This window comes from Pyrenophora tritici-repentis, chromosome 1, assembly GCF_003171515.1.
Source record: "Pyrenophora tritici-repentis strain M4 chromosome 1, whole genome shotgun sequence".
NCBI lineage: Eukaryota > Fungi > Ascomycota > Dothideomycetes > Pleosporales > Pleosporaceae > Pyrenophora > Pyrenophora tritici-repentis.
The window spans coordinates 1,021,633-1,041,231 of NC_089390.1; the positions used below are offsets into that span (position 1 = coordinate 1,021,633).

The following is a 19,599-nucleotide window of genomic DNA, read 5'->3' on the forward strand; positions in this document are numbered from 1 at the left end:
AACGCTCTTACATAATGGACTCCGGAACCACTATACACGTCGGCAACGACCTCGGACGATTCACGAATATTCGACCGCCTATGACAGGAGACTTCCTCTGGGCAGGCAATACAAGGGTGTGGATTAAGGCATACGGTTCAGTTACTCTGAGAGTAGATAGCGCAGACGGTCACCGTCTCCTCTACCTCGAGAACGTCGCCTACTGCCCTGACCTACACTGCAGTCTTGTCTCCTTCCGGATACTCCGCCGGCAAGGTCTTTGGTGGGACACCAAATCCGACCCAACAATCCTCCGACGGTCCGACGATAGCGAACTGGCAGTACTACACGAGAAGTACGGACAATGGATACTGGAACTCAATGACGCTGAGGCGCGAGCAGCGTTTTCAACGCAGCAGCCAACGCGCAGGACAGCCGTACGAAAACGAGCTGAGGCTATAGTCTGGCACAAGAGACTTGGCCACCCTGGATCCGACGCCCTAGAACACCTAGTGAACCAATCTGAGGGGGTGAAGATCGTCGGGGTCCCCACAGTGAAATGCGATGCCTGTGGGATATCAAAGTCGAAGCGAATGATACGACGGACGCCCCGGACTATTTTAGAAGGTCCGGGAGAGCGAGTTGCGATCGACTTTCACGACTACGAAGCAGAAAGTACGACCAAGGAGAAGAGTCAGATGCTTATTAACTGCCGCGTTACGGGATACATATGGGATTTCTATCTTAGTGACAACCGAACGGCAAGAGTCATCCTTAAAAGCCTTAAGATGTTAGTCACCTTTATGATGAATCAATTTGGTATAACGGTAAAGGTTATTGAGACGGACAACGAGATATTTTCCGTGAAGCCAGAGGTCGCCAGATGGTGCAGAACAAGAGGTATAGTACTCGAGCCTTCCGCCCCCGATACGCAAGCGCAAAACGGAGGAGCCGAACGCTCAGGGGGTGTGGTAAAAGAAAAGGGTCGAGCAATGCGACTCGATGCACATCTGCCGTGGGACCAATGGCCGGAAATCGCCCGGACCGCCGTCTACCTACACAACAGGACGCCGAAATATCAGAACCGCTGGAGATCTCCATACGAGATGTTCTTCACGGCAATCGCTTTCCAGAATGGAGTTGTTACATCACCACGCAAGCCCAACCTGTCGCATTTACGAGCGTACGGCTGTAAGGCATTTGCGATGACGGATGACACGAAGCGAGGAAAAGGACGTCTACAGAGATTTGACCCGAAAGCCTGGATAGGGTACTTAGTTGGTTACCGTTCGACGAACATATTCCGAATTTGGGTACCATCTATAGGCAAGGTCATTAGCACTCGCGACGTTGTATTCGACGAGGAAGTCGTATATAGTGGAGAGCATAAAGAGGTTATGGACAATCTTATGCATAGCACTACAGAGGAGATAGCAGCATGGATTCGAACTATTGAACTGCCCCTGGACCAAATCCCACACGGGAAGAACTTGGAACTTTCTACGAAGATGAGACCATTGCTAGAGCGCCGGAAAATGGGCGGCTCGAGTATGATGAGGCGGGAAGGAAGGTAGTACCTTATCCGACGCCACCACATACGCCCCCACCGGCAGCACTGCTTGCTCAAATGCTAACTAATGTGGAACACCCCTTCAGGGACGATGATACCGGAGGCTACGGCCTACAATCCGAAGAGACTGCCTACGGGAAACAAGGTCTTGACACTAGCTACGGCGAACATGGTGTACAGACTGGCGCACAGCGCGAACATGGTCTATCCGCAGGCGTTCCACGCGAACAATGCGATGCCGGAGGCTACGGCCTACAATCCGAAGAGACTGCCTACGGGAAACAAGGTCTTGACACTAGCTACGGCAAACAAGGTCTCGCGAGTGGTATCCTCCATCCGGAACACAGGATGTTGAAGGAGCCATGGGCAGCCGCCTTTATGGCAGGCACCAAGGCAGGAAACGTTCAAAACTTGGCAGGAGAGCGACTGGACAAGGCAAAGCTTGAGCGTATGATGCGAAACGGCAAGAAGCCTCATCGCAGCCAGCTGCCACCGCCTCCCCAAGCGAACGGCCTGCGAGAGGATCACGAGTTGTTCTATTTTTTCAAAGAGGCTGAGATTACACATCTCCATAGCCACAAGGAAACCAGATCCTGGTCAGAGGTCCCGGCGAAGACGGCTCGGAAGACCGACCAGCAGGTACTGGACTCAATGTGGGTATACACCTACAAATTTGACAAGCACCATCGATTCCAGAAGTGTAAGGCGCGATTGGTAGTGCGTGGAGACCAGCAACGAAATGTCACCGCACAAGAAACCTACGCTGCTACACTGGCCGGAAGATCGTTTCGGATGCTAGTGTCGATTGCGGCCCGGTTTGACCTAGAGCTGAAGCAATACGACGTATCGAACGCCTTCGTCAACGCAGATATTGATCGAACAGTGTACATGCGGATGCCCCCAGGATACAGGAAGCAGGGAACAATACTGCAACTAAACAAAGCGCTGTACGGCCTACGGATCTCGCCATTGCTCTGGCAAAGACACTTCACTGCCTTCCTTCTAGAAATCGGGTTCTCGCCAGTTCCCCACGAACCTTGCTGCATGATCCGAGACGGAGTGTTCATCTTCTTTTATGTTGATGACATTATCCTTGCCTCTTCGAAACGGCACGCGGAAGTAGCTCGGAAAGTGGAAGAGGAACTGAAACAGCGATACAACCTGACCGGAGGAAAGGATTTGCAGTGGTTTTTAGGAGTAGAAGTTATACGGGACCGAGAGAAGCGAAAGATCTGGCTGTCACAGAAAGCTTATGTTGAGAAGATTGCACGGCTGGCAACGAACAAGGACCAACGACACAACACACCAATGGCTAGAGTCGAACTAGTTGCACGTGAGGGTTTGGCGACTCCTGGAGAGATTAACTTGTATCAACGCAAGATTGGATCGTTACTCTTCGCCGCCGTCAACACCCGACCCGATGTCGCATTCCCAGTATCACGACTCGCCCGGTTCCTCACAAACCCTGGTCCACTACATCAAGAAGCCGCTGACCGAGTGCTGTTGTACCTGGAGTCAACCAAGCTTCTATCCTTATCATTCGGAGGAGACGACCAATTGGTAGTAGCTAGCGATGCATCCTTTGCGGACAACACCGCGGATCGCAAGAGCTCCCAAGGGTACGTTATCAAGCTATTTGGAGGACTGATCGCATGGAGGGCGAACAAACAAGATACCATCACGACATCTACGACCGAAGCAGAACTCCTCGCGCTATCGCAAGTGGCTAAGGAGTCCATGTTTGTGCGGATGCTGCTAGAGGAGCTTCGGGTAGAGTTGACGGAGAAGACAATTACGATACAGTGCGATAATACGCAGACGATCCGGCTGATCAACGAGGAGATCTCTCAGCTGACGACGAAACTCCGTCACGTGGACATCCACAATCACTGGCTGAGGCAAGAGGCAAAGCGAAAGTCTATCAGAGTCGTGTATGTACCGTCTGGCGAAATGCTCGCCGATGGTTTCACGAAGACCCTGCCTGCCAACAACTGGCCCCAGTTCTTGACGCAGGTCGGACTGGTTGAAGTGAAGGAACGAGACGTAGAGGAAGCAGATCCAGAGGAAATTCTGGAGAAGATGGAAAGTCTTGTTATATAGTCCGGTATGAATGTCGCAAAGACCACTCCACCTCAGGCTGCCGAGGAGCGCCGAGCTGAGGGGTGTGTCAGATTGAGGCGAGGTTTTGCTCCATGATCGAGCCGATGGTGGTTGGGGAAGGACATGAGACCCCCAAACCAGGGCTAGCGCCGGGACTTAGCACTGCCAAGCCCGAGGCGAGGCCACCTCCCACAGACAGAGCCGTAGACAGACACAGAGAATACACACTTGATCCCATCCATAAAAATCTGACACCAACATCTGGATGGATCTCTTTTAGACTCCGCAACAATCAATTCAATCCGGTCACTCTCCTAGACCCACTTACCTATCTAGCAGACTCCGCAACAATCAATCGGATCGGCATGATTGATTCCTATCTAGGTTAAAGGCTGCCTAATGAAGTAATTCTTTAACCTATATAGGAATCAATCATGTCAATCGATTGATTGTTGCGGAGTCTGCTATCTAGGTAGGGCTTAAACTCCTATAGGTAACTACTAGGCTTAAAGCGGTAATCAATCAATCCAATCTGAACCTTCTAGGACCCACTTAATTGATTGTTGCGGACTGTGATCTCTTTAACATCAAACACGCTCAACCACTAGAATCTTGGACAAAAGTCATAGTCCACAACGTCCCTACAACCTTTGAAGGAGCAGACACGCTAGAAATCCTTCGAACTGAAATCCCTACATACAACAAAGGACTACAAATAGTTGGTAACTCCTACTGGCTTACAAAAGACTGGAAGAACAAGCAAAACAGCTCTATTGTTATTGCTTTTAAAACAGAAGCTGAAGCAAAGAAACTAGGAGCGAGGATCATTATCCTTGGAGAGAGCCTCCGTACTGAAAAGTACAGAAGTATTCCAGCTACTACCCAATGCGACAACTGCCAAGGCTTTGGCCATACAAAGCTTAAATGCCGGAACCAAACAGCATGCCAGCTATGTGCGGGGACCCACCCTACATCGCAGCATAAATGCTCCACCTGCACGACAAGTGGGAAGCCTTGTATCCATACACTCCCAAAATGCTCAAACTGCAAAGAACCTCACTTTGCTAATAGCAGAGACTGTGAAGTCCTCGCAGCTATAACAAACAAGGAGAACCAATATACAACAGAATGTTAGACAGCATTAAGATTCTCCAAGCGAATCTGAATAAGAGTATCCAGGCTACAGAGTCTACTCTTCAACTAGCTGTCGAACTAAGGGTTGATATAATTGCAGTCCAAGAGCCTTGGCTCACACCAACAAGAAACAACGACTACGCTGATACTAGGTCCACTAGCCACGCAGCATACCTCCAAATTCTCCCACAATCCGAACCAAAACTCCGCCCTAGAGTGCTATTCTATATCTCTAGAACGCTATTAGCAGAAACCCACCTACTAGAAGGTTTTACGTCAGATCCAGACGCTATAGCACTAGTAGTACAGAAAGGAAACCATAAGTTTAATATCTTCAACCTATACAACGAGAGAGGTATAGGAGATATAAAGACTATCCCAAGAGTTCTTCTAAACACAAACACAAGACTACCAGAGTCATCTATTCTACTCCTAGACGCAAATGAGCACCACCCGTGGTGGGACCCACTATGCACATCGACGAGCCCAGGAGCACCCCCATTTGTAGAATGGATAGAAAGCCAAAACCTTAGCCTTCTAAACACACCAGGAACGGGCACTTTCTTTAGGCCACACCTATCAAGAGAATCAGTTTTAGACCTATCCCTAGTTACCCCAGACCTAGCTGACAAAGCTATTGACTGGCAAGTCACTACGGAGACTGGATCTGACCACTACGGCCTACTCTTCTCAATTCGATCAGACACCGACCAAGTAGACAATCCAATAAACCAACGCAAGTTTAACACAAAAAAGGCGGATTGGCCACTTTTTCAAAAAACCCTAAACGAGGCTATTCAAAACAACATCACGCTACAGCACATAAGCGAGATAAACGACCCTAGGAAACAAGATTGCAAGAATCTAATTCTAGAAGAGGACCAGGAGCTTCAAAGCAAACTAGAGGAGATAGGGGAAGCAATTACGCAAGTCATCCAACTAGCAGCTGACAAAGCAATCCCAAAAGTCAAACTAGGTCCTAAACCAAAACCCTGGTGGAACCAGGAGCTTACTAAGCTAAGAAGAGAGCTTACTCACTGCCAAAGAGTCTACACACAACAATTGCAACAGTTGTCCATCCAAGAGGCATATCTATTCAAGAAAGACTTCTTAATAGCGCGGAACACCTACGCAAGAGCAATCAAGGATGCCAAGAAGAGACATTGGAATAGCTTTCTAGAACAAGAAACCCCACAGTCTATCTACAAAGCTATGGCATACACAAAGGATCAAAAGGTCGAAAAGATCCCACCTATCCATGGAGAGATACTAGAGAAAACATTCAAAGGAAAGTGCAAGGCCTTTAGAAAAGCACTTTTCCCTCCTCCTCCAACAGCAGAACTACCAAGCTTTCTAAACTATCAAGAGAGCATTTGGGACTGGCCGCAACTATCAATTTCTGAGCTAGAACAAGCCTGTTCTAGTAAAGTTAAAAGTAGTACACCAGGGCCTGACGCCATTACTCAAGATATTATAACCGCTACGTTTAAGTTCAACCCAGAGATCCTCTTCATCGCCTACTCAATCTTGTTTAATTACGGATACCACCCTCGGTGCTGGAAAGCAGCTACAGGAGCAATTCTCAAAAAACCATCCAAACTAGACTACTCTCTACCGAAAGCTTATAGAGTAATTACTCTCTTAAACAGCCTAGGGAAGGTACTAGAGAGAATTATCGCCAAAAGACTAGCTAGTCTAGCAGAAACCACAAACCTCCTACACCCCTCACAAATTGGAGGTAGAAACAAGAAATCTGCAATAGACGCCGCTCTCCTCCTAGTAGACCAGATTCAACACAAAAAACAGCAAGGCCAAATTACTTCCACAGTGTTCGTGGACGTCAAAGGAGCTTTTGACCACGTCATACACAACCGATTTCTAGACCGACTTAAGAAACTTGGACTCCCAATTAGCTTAATTTGCTGGGCGAAATCCTTTCTCTCCAACAGGACCCTAAGACTAGCATTCGATAATAAGATTGAAGAATTTAGCAAGATTAGAGCAGGCATCCCACAAGGCAGCCCAGTATCACCAATCTTCTTCCTTATCTATATCCGAGACCTATTCCCAGCCTTACAAAGCTTTCAACTATCGTATATCGACGACCTATCTCTTACTACCTCATCAACCTCTCTAAAGAAAAACATAAGAGCACTGCAAAAAGAGATAGCTACACTCTTTGCCAAGCAGACTCCGCAACAATCAATCGATCGACATGATTGATTCCTATATAGGTTAAAGAGTTACTTTATTAGGCAGCCTTTAACCTAGATAGGAATCAATCATGCCGATCCGATTGATTGTTGCGGAGTCTGTTGCCAAGGGAGAGCAGCTAGACATTATCTTCGACACATCCAAAACAGAGCTAATCCACTTCACCGCTAAGAAGGAGAGGATAGAAAGAGCCCTCATACTCCCAAACAACGACCGGATAGAACACAAAGACACTGTCAAGTGGCTAGGTATCTATCTAGACAACCGACTATCATTCAAATCACATGTGTCTATACGTGTAAGCCAAGCCAGACAAGCTTTCTACAGGCTAGGAAGACTAGCGAACATTGAACTCGGCCTATCAACACACGCTATTAGACAACTATACTTAGCATGTGTAACCAGCGTGTCAGACTACGGAGCACAAATATACTGGCAAAACCAACCCTACGCTACAAAGAAACTACAGTCACTACACAACCTGGCTTGTCGAAAAACACTAGGAGTGTTTAGAACAGCACCAACAGTCCCTACAAGCCTCGAAGCGAGCCTACTACCACCAGCAATTAGGCTTAACTCAACTATCCGGAACTACGCAAGCAGAGCAAACCTGCTAGCCAACACCCATCCAATTGCAAAGGCAATAACTCGGATCCAATCAACTAATCTCCAACGCTCAAAGAAACCAAACCAGCACAGACAGCTACAAACTATTACTAACGCAATTCCTAAAAACAACAAAAGGGACACAGAGCAGACTATCCCATACCGGTTTAGGCCATGGGATACTCTAAACTATACCGTAACAGTCTCTCAAAATCCAAAGAAGAGGAGGCAAATGCGCACCAAGCCTACATTAAAACAAGGCTAGACAATTACACGACAATATACTCAGACGCCTCGCAAACACAAGAAGGAAAAGGAATAGGAGTTGGGATAGCAGTCTACAACTCAACTCAGCAAGAGATCTACTCAGAAACAGTTAATATCGGACAATACCAGCTAGTCTACAACGGCGAACTAGAAGGGATCACACGAGCATTCGAATACGCAGCAAAGAACGCTACAACCGACCAGGAATTTGAGGTCTACGCAGATAACCAAGCAGCAATCTACAGGCTTAAAAACCTATCAGATAACCCAGGACAGCATTGGCAACTCCGATGTCTAAAAGCGGCAAATACGATCCGACGAAAACAAGCAAACATCCACCTACTCTGGGCACCTGGACACACAGATATAGTTGGAAACGAAAGAGCAGACTACCTAGCAAAAGAAGCAACCAAAGAGGACCCCAGATCAACAACAAAGAGCATTGCCTACCTGGGCACGACAATCAAAAGGATACAACAAACGGAACAACGCCAAGAGTATGAGAAATACAAAGCAAGAGCAACCGCTCTAAACAAAGCTACCTACTCAGCCAAATACCCTCTTAAAATCAGCAAAACCATCCAAATGCCACAGAACACGAAAAGAGTAACCTCTAGCGCCTTCTACTCTCTTAAGCTAGGACACGGATACTTCAACTCCTACCTAAAGAGATTTAAGAAACGAGACTCTAATCGCTGCACCTGCCAAAACATCCAAACGCCAGAACACCTACTACTGTACTGTCATCTATACAAAGACCATCGAAAAACGCTCCTACAAACAATCAAACATCGCCCAGTCACACTACCACTACTACTCCACACTAGTATAGGTATAGAAGCAACCCTAGCTTTTATCACTAGCACCAGAATAGGAACAAGAAAATGGTACCTAGGACAGCCAACAGAAGACCTACAGAGAGACACTGTATAAAACTAAAACCACAACCCTCTCCTTTGCCACAAGAGCCCGCTGCTACATCTCTTTCTACTTATCAAACTGCTCTTTAGCACCTGGCAACAAACAGATACAAGCTATCTTTTGTAGAAAAGCCAAAAACCATATTAGCGAACCATACCAGAAAACCATGTAAATTAGAAAAACCAAGATAGAACGGCCTTCGGCCAAAGTCCTACATAGTCTCTGACTGAAAAAGGACTCTAATGGAATAATAATAATAATAATATCGATAACGTGTCCGTGCACCTTGTGCCCGGATTCATCTCATGCCCCGCGAACACCATCTTAGCGATCTCAAATTTGAAGCTGTACAACACCACACAATAGCTTAATATTAATAAAAACATAGCATTGCAGTAATTAGATACTTGCGATTAACTTGTACTATCTGAATTTTTGTGGGAGGTTGACGTTGCGGCCACGTGATGTGGTCTTTGGTGGTGGAGGCGATGGAGGAGATGCAACTCTATCGCGAGCTCTATCCTCCATCGCTCGTTTTTGACGCTTGTTCTTAGAAGAGGGCGCTCTTGAGGCTTTACGCTTGCGTTGTTGAGCTTGTTGGGTGGCTTTTTTCTGGTGTTGAGCTTCAACTTTGCGCGCGCGTTCAGCTGCTTTCTCAGCTCGCTCAAGCTCCCTTATCTCCTTGAGCCTCTGCCTCTCTACACGCTTCTCCTCGAGCTTAACTTGACGCTGCAGTTGAACCTCCTCACGCTGCTTCTTGGCCTGTGCTTTTTGGAGTTTCTCCTCTATCTTATCTCGCTCCCGTACTACTTCTCTAGCTCGAGCCTCGCGTATCTTGCGAGGAGACCAGAAGACAGAGCCACCGTGATACTCCTGGCGCTGTTGAAGGTCAAGAGCTTTGCCCTTCTTCTTATGCTTCTTTTTATGTTGAAGAGCCTCCTTTAAGCCCTCGTTCTCATGCTGTAAAAGCTTATACTGCACAGAGAGATGGTGAACGCTTGAGCGCAGCTTTCTTGCCTCATACTGATGGCTATCATTGACAGCAGCTCGTACTAACCGATCGAGCTTTCTCCAGTCATGATCAGAGAGCCCTGAAGATGAGCTTCTCTCAGCTTCTGGCGTGCTGGCAAATCTACGAAGGATAACGTTGGGATCTATTGGCCATATACCAGTAGCTTCAAACGCTTTTAATATAGTTGATTGCTTAAACGAGGCCTGCCAAGCTCTCCAGAAGAGTGGGAAGAAGTCTCCTTTCTTAATTGGAATGAGGCCTTGAGCCTTGTAGAGATGGTTAGTGAGCTCGTTGGAGTAGGCTTGAGAGAGTGGCTTGAACAGCACTACATCGAGCGGCTGGAGCGTATGAGTCGAATGGGGAGGAAGGATCATGAGGAGGATCCTATGGCGATCGCAGTACTTGATAAACTCCATCGTGAGGTGAGATCCATGGCCATCAAGGATGAGCAATCGCCATCTCCCTGATCGCTGCTTTGTATAGCGATCAAACACCTGCTCTAGCCAAGCTAGGCCTACGTCATTGTTTGACCAGCCTGTTAGAGATGATGAGACAAAGACCTCATGTTCTCCTGCCTTAATATCCTCCACCCAACTCGATCGTATGGCTCCATTTTTAGCTGCGTAGATAAGGGCTGGAGGCAGCGAGCTCCCATCGGCGCAGCAGCAGGCCAGGAGTGTCAGAAACTCGCGTGATCCATCCTGGAGAGATGCTCGAACCTCTTTCTTATCCCATTGACGCCTGCTAAATATCCTCTTACTCCTGCCTATCATACCAATAAGGAAGCCCTTTTCATCCATATTGTATATATCTCGAGCCTCTAGGTGGTATTCGGTGATCTTCTGGTGCAGCAGCTCGAAGTAGAGTCTATACTTTGACTCAGAATCAGCCAGGTGGCGCGTACGATCCATGGCGGTGGTCCACTTTGAGATAAGATAGATCTCGTGTCGGTTAATGAAGCGAGTAACCCAGCTCTCGCTGAGCTGCTGATGGGCTACTTCTGATGAGAAATTCCTGATCATCTCTCTTGTAGGAGGTAGGCCTTGCTTAGTGAGCTTAGTGATATATCGTACAAGCTCTAACTCTTGTTGTGGGCCGATAGCTTGCTGCTGAGCGTATCCATCGCTCCTAGGCCCTGTCACGCGCCTCCATCTTCGCCCTAGCGTTGAGCGGTTAACCCCCCATTTTTCAGCAACTTCTTTTAATGTGAATTTCTCTCCTGGATCGCGCGATTCTAAATCTGCAATCGCTTCATCAATCGGAGCCATAGTTGTGGAGTTATTGCGCGTCAAAGTTGTAGTATTGAGACACGCGTCGGTGTTCGGCGGGGCATGAGATGAATCCGGGCATGAGGTGCACGGACACGTTAAGGACTGGTCTGTGCGTTTTTGTTTTGGAAGATTGAACGCGTCTGAAGAATCTCGTTCTACTGGCTCTAGCTTTACAACCAGCTGGCTGCGGAGGCTTAGAGTAGCTGGAATGTTTTTCTTCTGATGGTTTCGACTATATTCCGATGAAAAACGACGCGTTTTGATCAGTTTTCGATTTGAGGTGTGTTAACTGGTGTCTGCTTCATGTGTGGGAGAGTGATGGGTCTGTGTGGTATTGCTTCTTTGAGTGTATTTTGTTGCGGAGCAAAAGGCTAACCTTCTACTCGCTTGAATAGAAGTCATCTTAACCGTCACATATTTCGATGTGTTTTGTACTGTTTGCAATCTAGAAGTAGATGCTGTGGTGTTTGTGGTTTGTAGCATATATGTAACGGTGTGAGGAGAGGAGGAGGACTGCGTTACATTGTGTAGCTATGGAGGAACTGCAGCTATATAGGTGTGTGTGATGAGAAAGTGTGGTAGCGATGGCCGTACCCAACTCTCACCCAAGTCGGTCTTGGCAAGTCCCAAACCGTTACAATATACATAGATTGCAGTCTCTCTTGTTGAATCTCTTAAGGTAGGAGTTGAAGTATCCATGTCCTAGCTTGAGTGAGTAGAACGCGCTCGAGATTTCTCTTGGTGTTCCCTTCGGGACTTTGATTGTTGTATGTGTGTTGAGCTTGAAGATCCTTGAGTAGGAGCTTCTGTTTTTGGTGGGCCTGTCGGTATACCTCTTGTACTCCATTAGTTGTTCTGTTTTTTGTATTTTGTTGATTTCTGTGCCTAAGTAGGCTAGGCTCGCTATGGTCGATGTTGTTGGTCTCTCTTTAGCTGCTTCCTTTGCTAGCGTGTCGGCTTTTTCGTTGCCCTTGACGTCGTTGTGTCCTGGGGCCCACTGCAGGTAAGAATATTGGCATGTTATGCTGGCTACAGAGGCTTCCAGACTTTTGTGGGTCAATGAGGTAAGCAAAAACGCCCAAATTCCTGCACAATAGTCCTATTCGATGCAGCTCATAAGTACCGAAGTCCTCGCATATGTATGTGCATTCATCCTTCTGGCTGCCTTATTCCTGTCCTCCACTTGGCCACAATTAAGTCACAAGTCATGTATCCTGTGTCTTCTTAACAGATTCTCATACGAGAGTCGAAGCAGATTGGCAAGCGTGTCTTCTCCGCACGAGAGATGGGCACCAGTCTCGGCAAGCAGCTTTACACAATAGGATTGCAAGGCCCCTGGCACAGTCCGCAACAATCAATTAAGTGGGTCCTAGAAGGTTCAGATTGGATTGATTGATTACCGCTTTAAGCCTAGTAGTTACCTATAGGAGTTTAAGCCCTACCTAGATAGGTAAGTGGGTCTAGGAGAGTGACCGGATTGAATTGATTGTTGCGAAGTCTACCCTGGTCCCGGTCGAGAAGACTAAAGTCCGCGTTATGCTATCGCTTGCAATCTGATCAACAGCCGATGGATCATAAGAGCAGCCAACGATGTCTATTGCTCTAGTAGTAAAAAAACACTCAGCTCACACAATGGTGCGTAGATACTCGCTACTAGAGATACTCCCAGGGATTGGCGAAGTCACCATCTACCTCGTCAATGATGCCCGCTTGAGATCTACCATCTTTCCCTTTGCTCTTGAGGTCCAGACGGTCGATCTTGAACTCTTCCAACGCATATTCGGAGTGTCCATTCAGCACCATGTCTTTTAGGGCTCGGCCGATCAGTGGCACAAATTTCATAGCCCAACCGGCAGTGAACACTGCCACACTATCTTTCGCACCGCCCTGGAGATACTGTTCTGGGATATAGTCTAATACGAACATGTTGTCTGACTCAGGTTATTAGCTTCTGGCTGCATTAGAGTGGGTAATTTACGTACCGAACGTATTCGTCTGCAGACACGATAAGGTGTACGCAGGCGTTGTGTAATCAACCCCCACCAGATGCTTTTCGATGAATTGTTGTGTGTCGTGTATATCCTCGGGGTTGACGATGCTACCGCACCGCCGATCGGGGTCTGTAATCTGTCTCGTTGCCGCATCTACCGCGATTCGACAAACGTTGGGAGGACCCCACTCGACTGTTGGAAACCCGTAGAACAGCCGCGACCTGCCACGTTTGTCGTTCGCGAACTGGAACCACATACCTTGGAATGATTAGCGGCCTTGCGCACAATTTTCGTCGTTACGTACTTGGAAAACTGGTTCCATTAGGACCAGCATTCACCGTAAAGTACGATGCCACCATCTCCCAGATATTGAGCTTCAGCTTAAAGTTAAAGCTGGGTTGCACGACGTGGTTTGTATATGCACCCGTCGCTATGATAATCTTTCGAGCCCTAAATGAAACAGCTTTATCGCGATTGACACGGGCTTCGATCTTCCATATGTCTTCGTCGTTCTCCTTCACAGGGACGAGCTTTTTGACCTCAGTATATTGCTGAGTATGAGCACCATAGTCTTTAGCCAGGCGCGCGAGTGTTCGAAGCAGGAGTGGAACATTGATCACGCCATTATCTGGAGCGAAGATACCTTCCCACTCTTCTGGGAGGTTTTTAAATGGGTACTCGTTCTCCATCTCTTGTTTCGTCACTAAAGTCTTATAAGCTCAGAAGAATTGCATATCAAGTCAAATACATACTCTTGCGAAAAGGCATATGCATATTCTCCAAATTAGCTATAGGGCCCATGAGTGTTCCTAAAATATATTTAGTTTCTTTCATGATACACGCAGCAAACTTTGAATGCGAACCTTCCGGGGTGTCTGCTCCCATCGTAGGGTCTCCGAAATTCAGGAGCCCTGACATTGTGCGCAAAGATGTTCCAGAGTCCATTTCTAGCTCTTTCCAAATCTTCATAGACTTGAAAGCAAGTTCCGCCATAAACGGCTCAGTATACCTATGTATCCTGTTTTAGCAGTAGTTCCCGAGGTCGTCATTCACGCAATATAATGCCCTTGACTTACATAGTGCGATACATTCTAGCTAGGTCATTGGAGCTTCCAGCCGCGTTGAAAAGACAGCTCTGCTCGAGTACCAGAGTAGACTTGCCTGCTTTGGCTACCTCGTACGCAGCAGCGAGCCCGATCGCGCCACCACCCACTACGATGACGTCATGAACTTGAGAAAGCATAACTCTTATACGGAGCAAGGTTGATCGCTTGAGCTAGCTCTGTTGTCTCTTAGATTACTGGAGAAAGCTGTGAAAGGGATATAGCATAAATATATGTGCATATATCAATCAATCAACTTTACGTGTTAGGTGGATATCGATGAGACCCCTAAGCTGAGATAGACCGCTTCCGGTGTGACACAATTCACACAAGCTTGCTAAACATATGACTAAGAGACCAATGCTTAAGGAATGGGAAATTAAGCGATCTTGTAGTAATGTCTGACTCAGCTTTTCGTTAAACGAAAGCAAGTTTCCATGCATAAAACGACACACCGAATTAGACATAGTATCTTAGTAATATCCTTGGCAGATTTGTTATCAGATGTGAGTTAATTACCCCAATGGTCAATTTGTGGGATATATGGCCTTCAATGTGTTGTCATGCCTCTTTTCCAAGCTCCCACAGACTGATTCATCGCCTTGTCGGTACCTTTTGCGAAATGCTTGTTCGCCTCGGCATTTTTGTCTCGACCTATCAACTTAGTGTCTGATATTTTTGTGCTATGTCGTGTGCAAGGCCAGCTTACTCAGAGAATCCATTTTTTTATTTCAATTCATTGCTCGAAGAGTCGTAATTTCCCCTTGTACTGCTGCCAGATTGAGTCTTAAGATCGCACGAACCTCGCCAAAGCCAGTCACATGCAAGGAGGTTCAACCGCACCCATCTCAATCACTTGTCACCTTCCACTTGATCTAAACCACACCGGCTGCCGAACTCAGCACGCTCAATTCCACCACAGAGCTGCACAACAACTATGATGCCGGTACAGCCCTCAGCCACTATCATACCATATGCTGCTGCTACTCACGACGACCGCGGGTCATCATATCCGGATGACATGCCTCCAGATCCTCTAGCTCTTCCATCAGCAAGCAGAACCAGTCGTAGCCTTCCGATTGTCACAAACATGGTTTCGCCAAGTACGACCGCGGCTGACTGTAGCTTTCGCTCAAAATGGGCGTCGAGGCTTATCAGGGAGAACATCTTCCATGAGCTGACCAACCTCACGAAAAGGACTGACCATGGCCAACGGAAGCAGAGTCGCTCATCAGCGACTTCGCAAGCAGAATACCCTCCCTTCTCAGCTCCTCATCTGAGCGACCTTTTCGACACAATCCCCACAGGCCCATTCGACCTCCCGAAAGATGTTGTGCAGGATTATTACAGAGTCTCTTCTGTGAAGCCCGATGACTTGAGTGCCAAGCATAGGATCTGTATCGTTGGTGCTGGTATTACTGGCCTATTCATCGCTATGATTCTGGACAGCCTGAAAATTCCTGGTCTGGAATACGACATCCTGGAAGCGTCGGACAGAACAGGAGGGCGGATATACACCCATTACTTCTCTGATATCCCACACGATTACTATGATATCGGCGCCATGCGATTCCCAGATATAAACATCATGAAGTCGACTTTCAAGCTTTTTAAACAGTTGAATCTTCCGGTGATCCCATATTTCCTCGACCAGCAGAGTGGCTCTGTCAAATGCCCAACCATGTATAATGGCATAACACTCATCGATGGCGAGCCGCGTGGCTCTGATCCGTTTCGTGTTGGCGAAGCGAATGGAGGTTCAGTTCCTGACGCGAATGTAGACGACGTGAACAAACTGCTCAATGGTGTCTATGAACCTTTCAAGAAGGCGATGGCTGCAGATTTCGAAGAAGGCTTTAAGCACCTAATGAAGTATGATAGCTATACCACTCGCGAAATGCTGAAAAATCCACCACCCCCGTCTAAGAATGGACTGACACCCTTGAAATCCCTGGACTTTTTCAGTGTCCAGTGGCTGGAGACCAACAACACAGCAACCGGCCTCTTTGATAAAGCATTTTCGGAAGCAGCCATGGACTCTTTCGACTTTGCTGGACCTAAAAAAGAGGACATAAAGTGGTACTGCATCGACGGCGGATCTTCAGTTTTGATCCAGACCATGGTAAAGACTATCAAGCAACCTGTACAGCATGGAAAACGCGTGCAAAAATACACCCAGAATTCAAAGACCAAAGAAATCACTGTTTCTGTCGCTGGGGAGCCCGAAGGAGCTCGTCTTCCCTATTCTTCCGTCTTTAACACAACCAGCCTGCCGTGTCTGCAACGAATAGATTCAACCAGTCTCGATCTGCATCCTAGTCAAAAGGACGCAATCAGAAGTTTGCACTACGACGACAGTGCAAAGGTGGCCATGAAATTCTCTTACCCGTGGTGGATAACGAAATGCGGCATCAGAAGCGGCGGCGAGGCCACCACAGATACACCCCTTCGCACGTGCGTGTACCCATCTTATAATGTTCACGACCCGCAAGATCAGTCGGCCACTCTTATCTGTAGCTACACGTGGGCTCAGGATGCGACGCGCATTGGTAGTCTGATCGCGCGCTACGACAACGAGCTCCGTGACCTAATGCTAGATAATCTGGCACGGGTGCACCTTAAAAGTTTCCAACAACAAGCCCCCACTTCCTATCATGGCCTTACTACTCTTGATGAGGTTCGCCAGATTATCGGCGACTGTCGGCATACACACGGTGTGTCGCCTAATGAGGCCTAATGTACCGCCTCGATCCTACTTCGGCCTAACTCGGACCCAACGCTATGTATACCTTCGTAGCCCCCACATTCGTAGAATCATCATACACCAGAATACCAATACACAAGATTACCTTAGCTACTGTTATTCACCGTACGATCGTACAAGGCCTTCCAACAGCGACGCCTATATATCACATCACGCTTGGAGCTGGTCGCATGATCCGTTCACTTCGGGCGCCTTTGCACTATTTGGGCCTGGCAAATTCTCCAACTTGTACCCTTATCTCACACGCCCAGCGGCGGACAGCCGTTTCCACATCTGTGGAGAGGCGAGCAGTGGGCACCATGGGTGGATTGGTGGTAGCTTAGATAGTGCACTTGCTAGCGTGCACAAGTTCTTGAGAAGATTTGATATGTGGGAGAAGCAACGAGAGTTGAAGGACCTATGGGACATGCCTCCAGAGGTAGAGGATGGTGTTGATGGTACACTGCATCTGCAGGTCGCATTGGGCATGATCCCAACGAGCGGTGTGGTTCTGCGAAATATAGTCAGACCTGCACATAACGAAAATAGGGCTACGCGGGGTTGCGTTGTTTCATAGCAGATATCGCTACAAGGTACAAAGTATATGTAACGCGGATAATAGTTATGTATGTTGATTTGTATCGTACCTGTACGTAGGTTCTTTTGTTCTGATAAGGGACTTCCCCCGCTTCGTAGACTACCGCGTTAGTATCTATCAGCATAGTTGTCAACAAGCAAAGCAATCAAGTTTGAGGCTCTATACTTGCTTTGATTGGTGTTTTTTTAGTGTTAAGCTTAATTTGATCAGCTTGATAGGTGAAAAGAGAGTGCTTAATTAGTCAGACTCCGCAACAATCAATCGATCGACATGATTGATTCCTATATAGGTTAAAGAGTTACTTTATTAGGCAGCCTTTAACCTAGATAGGAATCAATCATGCCGATCCGATTGATTGTTGCGGAGTCTGTAATTAGTAGGCTTGATTAGCTTGATTGCTAGGTACTCTACGGGGACTCTAGAGAGTAAAAGAGACGGTTTCTAGCGCTCTAAAAGTGTAGAAAGAGATGTTCTAAGCGTGTTTCTAACTAAGGTAGGGGTAAAATAGTCGTTCACTAACAATATATCCACCCTATTAATAATACACAGTATATATCGAGGGAGTGTAACCTACCGGGCGGCTTTTAGGGGTATATCAACGCTTAGAGACGCTGTATCGTACCCGGAGGTAGGTAATATCGTTCGGTGAATAGGCTCTATAAGGTGGGCGGGACGTCTGTTTTAAGAAGTAGTTAGCCACGCTCTACGGTAGTAGTTAGAGCTGTCACGGTTTGGGGTCTCTCCTGCTCTGCTCCTGCAGTCGCAACTTACCTTTGTAATGAAACGATGCCTATCTAGGACCAGCGCTGTTTACGGTCACCCATCTACATATACAGTTCGTAGACTCAGACAATACAACCTCACCGAACATCAACTTTTCCAGGTCAACGAAAGGTCGATATCCATCGATTCTTCATCAAAACAAGACTCAAATGCCTTCTTAAATCTGTTTTCCAGCGTCCTCTTCCGGCTGCAGGCGCTGTGGCAGGCGCGCTGGCCTCTTTTGTCTTTCATCTCCCTGGTGAGCTGAGATGTCTTCAAAATGGCCCGTGCGCTACTCAGATTTTCACGTTCGGTCGAAGGCCACAACCACCGCTAAGACAAGGAGACAGCCTTGACACTCCTTGTTCTTGCAAGATACAGGCATCTGCCAGGCCTAAATACAAAGGCTCTCCATGCGCAGAGCTACGGCACGACCCGACAGAGCACCGGCTCTCCACACCTACAACGACGAGAGCTGCCCGCAGCTCTCTAAAGACCAACGGTCAGAGTCCCCGATCTGACACAACACGCAAATAAGGCAGCCAGCATGGCCTTACAGATTCGCAACTTTAAGAGATAAAGAAGAAGGACAGGCCTGGCTCTGCCTTCCTACTACACCTATCTCCTTCGACACGGGCATCGCCAAGCCTAGTACAAAGGCTTTCCTCGCGCAGAGCCACGGCTCCGATTCGACAGAGCACCGGCTCTCCACACCCACGTACCTTTTTCTTACTCTCTCTTACGGCACTTAGCTGCCTCAGAACACAAGGGATCCACCTTGTCAGCCTGGCACTTCAGTTCACCTGGTACACTGTGAACTGTATCTCACGTGACTCCTCGTCACCTGCTTACTCATCTCGGTTGTGTATATAATCGCTCTATGTAGCTCTCTCAATACAACAACCTTCTTCCTCTCTTCTGCCCTGTCCTACATCCGACACACCTTAATGCCCACTGGCCCCAGAACAAGAGCTCTGCTTCATTGCTCAACACATCCCTGGCCCCACGGCCCAGAACCTAGATAGAGTCTTTTTAACTGGCGGAAATTACCCTACCAGACTGCACACACTGCCAACACCCAAAGAATAGGAGCACCTGAGTACCATACAGGGCGCTACCCGTCTTTCATGCCCCCTGGGAGGCTTTCATAGGACGTTAAACAATACATACATACATACATACAGACAATACAACCTCAGTTCAATCCTTCAATTCTTTCAGCACCCACTATCCCCACAAGAACTGACGGATCGCGAGGGAGAACTTGTTCTCAAGATCCTATGGTCTTATGTGGAAGAAATAGTGGTGTTTTAATACATAATGCTATT

General features: G+C 47.5%; 6 protein-coding genes across 6 annotated transcripts; 4 read left to right on the forward strand and 2 right to left on the reverse strand.

Annotated features, from left to right (window-relative positions):
- Positions 1–14: 14 nt before the first annotated feature.
- On the forward strand, positions 15–3,649 carry PtrM4_003920 (uncharacterized protein; the record flags this gene model as incomplete). The annotated part of the gene is made up of 2 exons (XM_066102696.1): positions 15–1,549; positions 1,636–3,649. 2 exons carry the CDS (start codon positions 15–17, stop codon positions 3,647–3,649), a joined length of 3,549 nt encoding a protein of 1,182 aa, XP_065964898.1.
- Positions 3,650–4,777: 1,128 nt separating this feature from the next.
- On the forward strand, positions 4,778–7,006 carry PtrM4_003930 (uncharacterized protein; the record flags this gene model as incomplete). Its single annotated transcript, XM_066102697.1, has 1 exon — positions 4,778–7,006. One exon carries the CDS (start codon positions 4,778–4,780, stop codon positions 7,004–7,006), a length of 2,229 nt encoding a protein of 742 aa, XP_065964899.1.
- A 61-nt stretch (positions 7,007–7,067) lies between these two features.
- On the forward strand, positions 7,068–8,803 carry PtrM4_003940 (uncharacterized protein; the record flags this gene model as incomplete). Its single annotated transcript, XM_066102698.1, has 2 exons — positions 7,068–7,768; positions 7,807–8,803. 2 exons carry the CDS (start codon positions 7,068–7,070, stop codon positions 8,801–8,803), a joined length of 1,698 nt encoding a protein of 565 aa, XP_065964900.1.
- A 411-nt stretch (positions 8,804–9,214) lies between these two features.
- On the reverse strand, positions 9,215–11,071 carry PtrM4_003950 (TolA, Membrane protein involved in colicin uptake; the record flags this gene model as incomplete). Its single annotated transcript, XM_066102699.1, has 1 exon — positions 9,215–11,071. One exon carries the CDS (start codon positions 11,069–11,071, stop codon positions 9,215–9,217), a length of 1,857 nt encoding a protein of 618 aa, XP_065964901.1.
- Positions 11,072–11,708: 637 nt separating this feature from the next.
- PtrM4_003960 (DadA, Glycine-D-amino acid oxidase (deaminating)) lies at positions 11,709–14,308 on the reverse strand (the record flags this gene model as incomplete). Its single annotated transcript, XM_066102700.1, has 7 exons — positions 11,709–12,120; positions 12,729–13,005; positions 13,057–13,323; positions 13,370–13,768; positions 13,818–13,874; positions 13,929–14,074; positions 14,142–14,308. The coding sequence occupies 7 exons, from the start codon at positions 14,306–14,308 to the stop codon at positions 11,709–11,711; spliced, it is 1,725 nt and encodes a 574-aa protein (XP_065964902.1).
- A 950-nt stretch (positions 14,309–15,258) lies between these two features.
- On the forward strand, positions 15,259–16,905 carry PtrM4_003970 (Monoamine oxidase; the record flags this gene model as incomplete). Its single annotated transcript, XM_001930420.2, has 1 exon — positions 15,259–16,905. The coding sequence occupies one exon, from the start codon at positions 15,259–15,261 to the stop codon at positions 16,903–16,905; it is 1,647 nt and encodes a 548-aa protein (XP_001930455.2).
- Between the last annotated feature and the right edge of the window lie 2,694 nt (positions 16,906–19,599).